Source organism: Pipistrellus kuhlii, unplaced genomic scaffold, assembly GCF_014108245.1.
Source record: "Pipistrellus kuhlii isolate mPipKuh1 unplaced genomic scaffold, mPipKuh1.p scaffold_m20_p_90, whole genome shotgun sequence".
Classification (NCBI taxonomy): domain Eukaryota; kingdom Metazoa; phylum Chordata; class Mammalia; order Chiroptera; family Vespertilionidae; genus Pipistrellus; species Pipistrellus kuhlii.
Window position 1 is genome coordinate 113,399 of NW_023425596.1, and position 6,794 is coordinate 120,192.

A 6,794-nucleotide genomic window follows, 5' to 3' on the forward strand; every position below is an offset into this window, starting at 1 on the left:
GGTGCCTCCTTGAGATGAGAGAGAAGAGAGAGGGGTTCTCAGACCTTGTAGCTGCCCTACACCTACAGGGAATCAAGTGACCCTGATTTTGACCTTGGGCTTTGGGCCAGAGGGGAAAAAAGGGAGAAGGGAACTGCACGGAGTGAGAAAACAGGAAAGTGCCCCCCTGAGTCCTGATAGAAGGGGCTGGAAGCCCAGGCTCCTGGGGACCCTGTGGAGGAGGGGCCTGAGCACAAGATGCCCATGTTGCTTTTGGATTCTGGTCCCACCTCCCCAACCCAGAGCCGCAGAGGCCTGCCCTGAGATCTTACCTCAGCTCTTGCTCGCCCCAGGGGGAAGGTGGGTCCAGACCCGCCCCTCCTCAGCTGCCTATAAGTACTGGGAACCTGGGGCTGCCGGCTCACACACCATGAGGCCGTCCCTGACTCCGAGCACCTTCCTGCTGGCCCTCACACTGCTCGGCACCCTACTGGGTCTCGGTAAGTGACCGGAGGCTCGGCCTCCTGGCATCCTCGGGAGAGAGCAGTCAGCGAGGTCTCTCCGAGGGAAAGAGCAGGCGTCCTGGGAACTCAGGTCATGTTGAAGGCAGACGCTAAGGATAGAGAAAAGCTGGGGCCCGAGACAGGAAAAGCTCAAAGGCGCTTGGATTGGATCTCTGAGGAAGGAGGGGACAGGGTGGGCTGAATCCTCCGTCCCCAGGAGGGGGCGGGGGGTCCTCAAAATGAGACATTTAAACTCTAGAAAATCACATGAGAGCATGATTAAGAAGGGACATTTTTAAAAACTGGGGGAAGGAGAGCCCTAACCGGTTTGGCTCAGTGGATAGAGTGTCAGCCTGCGGACTGAAAGGTCCCGGGTTCGATTCCGGTCAAGGGCATGTACCTGTGTTGCAGACACATCCTCAGTAGGGTGTGTGCAGGAGGCAGCTGATTGATGTTTCTAACTCTTCCTCTCTGTAAAAAAAAAAAATCAACAAGATATATTTTTTAAAAAACTGGGGAGAGAGGGAGACATTAGCTTTTTTTTCTTGGACTCTAGGGAGATCAAGCCCCCAGCCTCTCCTCCCTCAGAGGCAGGAGTGCAGGCAAGCCCCACCTTCCCTGGGTCCCGGGCTCTGGGCTGCCTCCTTTCTCAGGGTCCAGGAGGCCGTGCCCTCAGCCCTCCTGGTGCGCGCTCTCCCTTCTTGAACTGGGATGCAGACCTCAGATTCAGGTCCCCCTCCCGGAGCTCCTACTGTCCACAGACCTGCACCTGGTTCCCACGTGAAGGCGGGTCCCACATCCAGGAACCAGCTGGGCCTGAAGCATCACAAAAACCCAGGGAAACCTCCTCCGGGCCCGCTCCCCGGCCCTGAACTTTCTAGAGGACCCAGCGTCCCGAGTCCCCTGCCTTGTAATTAGGAAAACAGGCTCCGTGGTGGAGTCGCTTCCCGCCTCGGGAAGCCGCTTTGCGGGCATCCCCAGCGCGTCCCTGGCAGAGCGCTGGACAGCTCCCTGGACAGCGGTCAGCGCCCCGCCCAGGAGCAGGGAGCCGCCCCCCCCCTCACACCCCACAGCCCCCCCTGTCCCCCCGCCCCGCGCATCCCCGCGGCCCCGGCCCCCGCAGCCCGGACCACAGCCGGCCCTCTGCCCCGCAGGCTGCCCGCTGAGCTGCGAGGTGTGCAGGGGCTCCGGGCCCACGTGCAGCGGGAGGATGAAGACCTGCGAGGCCGGCAAGGACGCCTGCGTGGCCATCGTGGGCGAGTCGAGCACCAGTAGGAGCCCCGGCGTCAAACCCGGGGAGGCGGTTGCAGGGGAGGGACCGGCACGGGCGGTGGTGGGCGGGCAGGGGGGAGGGCAGGACTGTGCAGAGGGGGATGGATACAGGGATGCAGGGGAGTGATGGAAACCATTGCTGTCAGGGGGTTCTGGAAATTAGCCTTTCCAAGAGAGAAGATTGGGGGGGGGGGCTTTCTCAGGCAGGAAAGGATGCGGGGAGCAGAGCAGGGAGCGAGGAAGAACTTAATTGGGGGGGGGGGTCATGAGAAGGAAGAGGCTGGGGGGTTGGGAAGAGGGAGGGAGGGACAGACTACCCCAGCGATCAGGCTGGAAGAGACCGTTCGGGACAGGAGGAGGAGGGGAGGTGATATCGGGGTAGGAGGAGAGAAATAAAAGGAACCACAGCAAACGGGAGTGGGGAGAGGGCGATGTAGAGAAGGGGCAGGAGGGAGGCTACTGAGTAGAAGGGGAGAGGAGGGAGGGGATGACTTAAATGAAAGGACCAGTCAGACCCGAGAAAGGAAGGGGGAGATGGGAGCAATGGAAGGGACCACGGAAGGTTTGGGGGGGGCGTGGTGTAGGAATGAAGGCTGTGACAGCAGGTGGAGGGCCACCTTGAGTGTAGGAAGGAACCATCCCAGCGTGTATGGAAGGAGGGGCGTGTTTCAAGGAAGGGGAGATAGTGGGTGGCAGGCTGCTCCCCTGACCATGTCCGCATTGGCAGGTGGGGGAGGACCTGAAAGGCTTGAAGAGACACCAACCACCCCCTATGGGAAGGAGCGACAGACCTGGGGTGGAGGGGTGGGGAGAGGAAGCTGAGGGGAAAGCCACCCTTTGGACTGGGCTGGAAGAGACCACATGTGGGGCGGGGGAAGGCGGTAAGGCCTGGTCTGGGGGTGGCCAAAGCTGGTGGCCAGAGGCCTCAGCTGGAGGTCCGGGGAGGACACCGCTCAGAGAGGGCTGTGGATGTTTCCGGGCTGCGGTATGGGGGCCGGCACCCCACAGTTTGTTGAAAGTGAAGGCGGGAAGAGAGCATCTCATGCGGGCACAGATGACCAGGGAAAGCACCATCCGCAGGACCTTGAGGCGGTGGCCATGGCAGGGGGTGTGGGGGAGTGAGAAGGACCTTGTGAGGCAGACCTGGGCTTGGCAATGGGGAACAGCCAGTGGCCACCAAAGGCCGGCTAGGGGCTATGGTGATGAGGTGGGGGTGAGGAGAGCTCCCTAATAAACCACTCCAGACTGCACCCCGGTAGAGAAGGGGGTATGGCTTTCGGGGGGCTGGAAAAGACCATCCCAGACAGTCACGGGGTGGGGAAGCTGAGGGGTTGGTTGGGAGAGGCCCCAGGCAGGGGTCAACACTACCCAACCCCTCCCCTCCCTCAGAGGGCCACCACTCGGTGAACAGCTACAAGGCCTGCATGAAGTTCAGCGACTGCTACTCGGGGTTCGTGTCCACCACCATGGGCCCCAAGGACTACATGGTGACCAACACGCACTGCTGCCAGAGTGACGGCTGCAATCGCGGCTCGGTGCCCCGTAAGTGCCAGCTCAGCCCTGCCCCGTGTCTCTTCCGGCCTGCCCCAGGAGCCGGTGTGTGTGCCCGCGCCCTCCGCTCACCCATGCGCTGGAACCCTGGGCAAGCACCTTCCTGGAGAGCCCGCTTCTGCTCCTGCAAACACAGGGTCCATAACCGCTGTGCCTCGGGGTTTTTGTGAGATTGGGGGGTGGGGTGCGGGGGCTCCCTAAACGTCTCTTTGTACCTTGCGCTCCCCCCTCCTCCCAGCTCCCGAGAACAACCGTACGGAGAACGGCCTCCAGTGTCCCGCCTGCGTCGTGCCCTTCCAGGAGACCTGCCCGGGCACCCAGGCCGCCCGCTGTGTGGGCCAGGAAACCCACTGCATCTACTTCGCCGGCAGAGTGCAGGCTGGTGAGGGGCAGGCACCTGGATCTCGGAAGGAGGGGGGCATAGGGGCCCCAGAACTAAGGTGACCAGACGTCCCGCTTTTGGCGGGACAGTCCCGATTTGGAAAGATTTTTGGCAGGACTGTCCCACCCAAAGCGGGACGTCTGGTCACCTTACCCAGAACTGGAGGGAGCCAGTGCTTCCAGGTTCTAGAGGAGATGGTGGCCCCAGAGACCTGGGTGAGGAGGTGGCAGGCCCACGATGTCTAGGTCCTGAGGAGGGAGCGGTTGGGGGCCCTGACTCCATGCTGACACCTCCCTCCCAGGCATCATCAACACCAGGTTTGCCACGCGAGGCTGTGCCACGGAGAGCGCCTGCAACACCAAGCCTGGTGCCGAGGTGCCCTCAGCCTCCTATCTCTACTTCCTCCGCCGGGCAGACTGCCTCCCAGCCCCGCAGCTCCCCGGCAGGGGCGAGTGAGGGTCCGAGGAACGTGTGGCCTGAGGTCCCCACTTGTCTCCGCCTGCAGCTCCCCGTGTGCCTATAATTAAACAGATTGACTGAGCAAGCCCGAGTCTTTATTTTTAAATATATATATATATTTTAATGATTTTTTTACAGAAAGAAAGGGAGAGGGATAGAGTTAGAAACATCGATGAGAGAGAAACATCGATCAGCCGCCTCCTGCACACACCCTCCCCCCCCAAATTGGGGATGTGCCCGCAACCAAGGTACATGCCCTTGACAGGAATCGAACCTGAGACCTTTCAGTCCGAAGGCCGATGCTCTATCCACTGAGCCAAACCGGTTTCGGGTCAAGCGAGCTTGAGTCTTTGATGCATCAGAGGGAGGTGTGTCGTAGAGAGGGGGTGGGGGGGAAACCCTACTTTTATGAAGGGGTTACTCCATGCTGGGACCCTGTGCTAAATGTCTCCCATGCTGTACTTCATCTCATAATCACGGCAACTCCACCATTGGTATATTACCCCCACTTTACAGATCAACAAACCGAGGCATAGGTTAGGGTGTCATTTGCCTTGGGTAAAACCCCTAGGGAGGGTCAGAGTCCTGACCACTTCTCCTGAGTGAGTTTGCCCTCTTTTTGCCTGTTTTCATGTCGGCAAAATGTAGATATCAATAGTTATAACCTCATAGAGTTGTTGTAAGAGTGAAATAATAATAATAATAATAATAAATAAGAGAGCACATAGTGCAGTGCCCAGCACCTCGAAGGCAGTGCTGCTTCTGGAGACACTGTGCCTAAGTGATAATCATCATAAAGGCTGCCACTTACTGAACGGCCTTAGCCTGCAGGTGCTAAGCATCGTCCTCATCAGGACAGACTAGAAGATGATGCTACAGCAACAAGGAAGTCCCTAATCTCAGGGGTTTAAAACAACAAAGCTGTCAAGGCATGCGCAGGCATGCTGTGTAACAATGCATCTCAAGACAGACACAACAATAAGCGATCTTTTTTCTCAAGGCTCGTGGGAGGCCGAGGTGGCTCTGCCGGCTCCTGGTCATGCTCTGGCTGACTTAGCTCTCATGGGAAGATCCAAGTTCTCCTCTTTGGGGTTTCACAAGCTGCTGGGACCAGTGGCTCCCTGGCAGGTCCCAGGAGCACAAAAGCCAAGTGCACGGAAAGCTCCTGCCGAGGTCAGGCCTGCTAGCATTTCGCCGAGTGAAGCATGCGGTCCAAGCCAACATGCGGGGAGCGGGGAGCAGGGAGCAGGGACGTACCCTCCCCTCCAGTGGGAGGGGGAGGAGTGGTATTTGTTGAACAAGCACCGGCTCACAGAAGTCTGATTCTTCCTTCACCTACGTGTTGTGCTTGGCACCATCCACGGTGTTGTGCTTATCGTCCTAAGGCAGCCACGGACGTGAACACTGCCCATTTCTGTGCGCAGGGAAGTCTCACGTGAGCGATTAAACGCTGTGACTCAGAAAGGACTTGACGCAACTCTTCAGATGGAGCTGGTCACACGGCCCCACCAAACCCCACGGGGCCCGGGGTGCAGCCTGGTCCTGTGATGTGGACATGTTGCATGGACAGCATCGATGGCCACTGTGGCCTCTTAGGGGCACTTTCTCGATGTCACAGCGTCATGTGTAGGCACTACTCTTCTCATTGCTGTTTTCAGGAAAAGAATTTGAGGCTCAGAAGGGATGTCACATTGGAGTTCACACAGGTAAAAAGTGGCAGAGCTGGAGATTTTATTTAATTGGTCATGTTGAGGGAGGAGAGACCACATCACAGAGGAGGAAGAAGCCTGTATTAGCTATCTTTTACTATGTAGTAAACCAATCTAAAGGTCAGTGGCGTAGAACAATCACCTTTTATTTTGCTCATGATTTCATGGATCAGCAATTTGGTCTGGGATCAGTTGGGTGGTTCTTCAGCTGGTCCCTGTCATCTAGGCAGCTCTGTTTCAGAGGGTTCTCAAGCTGTGGATTGGGGTGTCACGGCTGACTGGGCCACAACTCTGATGACCCAGCAGATTATCCGGGGTTTCCTGTTGCACTTCCCAAGCCTCTGCCCGTATCATGTTTCCTGTTGTCTTGTGGCCAGGTCTGGAGTCAGAATAAGGGACTATCCAAGGGCATGGCTAGAGAGGCTGAACAAACCGGAGGCATTAATGGACCAGGCAGGTTCGATGTAAGATGCTTTACCATCACAGGGCCCAAGGTCAAAACAGTCACTGGCCCATCCCAACCCCAGGGAGGCAAAACTCAGATAGATAGTCCCTCTCTTATTAAAAAAAAAAAAAAAAAAAAAAGATTTCAGAGAGCATGGGAAATGTGAGATAGAAACACCAATGATAAGAGAGTCATTGATTGCTGCCTCCTGCAGGTTCCACACGGGATGGAGCCTGCAGCCCAGGCATGTGCCCTAACCTGACTGGGAATGGAACTGTGACCTCCTGGTTCATAGGTTGATGGTCACCACTGAGCCATGCTGGCCGGGCTAGATAGTCTCTTGATTCCAGCCGAAGGGAAGCTTTCCTGGACAGAACCCCAACTGTCTTCCCCTTTGGGGCCCAGGAGTCCCCAGCCTTGGCTCCATCCTCCCTGAGACCCACAAGTCCAGGCTTCCAGCTCCAGCTAAAATCCCAAAAGAACAGACACGGAAA

General features: G+C 57.6%; 1 protein-coding gene across 1 annotated transcript; it reads left to right on the forward strand.

The window, feature by feature from the left end:
* Positions 1–208: 208 nt before the first annotated feature.
* On the forward strand, positions 209–4,227 carry LOC118713944 (phospholipase A2 inhibitor and LY6/PLAUR domain containing). The gene is made up of 5 exons (XM_036428765.2): positions 209–479; positions 1,637–1,753; positions 3,144–3,296; positions 3,544–3,687; positions 3,989–4,227. The coding sequence occupies exons 1-5, from the start codon at positions 410–412 to the stop codon at positions 4,141–4,143; spliced, it is 639 nt and encodes a 212-aa protein (XP_036284658.1). The 5' UTR covers positions 209–409; the 3' UTR covers positions 4,144–4,227.
* The last annotated feature ends 2,567 nt before the right edge of the window (positions 4,228–6,794 follow it).

Excerpts from the sequence above, each read along its gene's own strand:
- LOC118713944 (XM_036428765.2), top strand. The coding sequence starts at position 410 with ATGAGGCCGTCCCTGACTCCGAGCACCTTCCTGCTGGCCCTCACACTG. Across the intron at positions 480-1,636 it reads CGGCACCCTACTGGGTCTCG|GCTGCCCGCTGAGCTGCGAG; the intron begins GTAAGTGACCGG and ends TCTGCCCCGCAG. Across the intron at positions 3,297-3,543 it reads CAATCGCGGCTCGGTGCCCC|CTCCCGAGAACAACCGTACG; the intron begins GTAAGTGCCAGC and ends CCCTCCTCCCAG.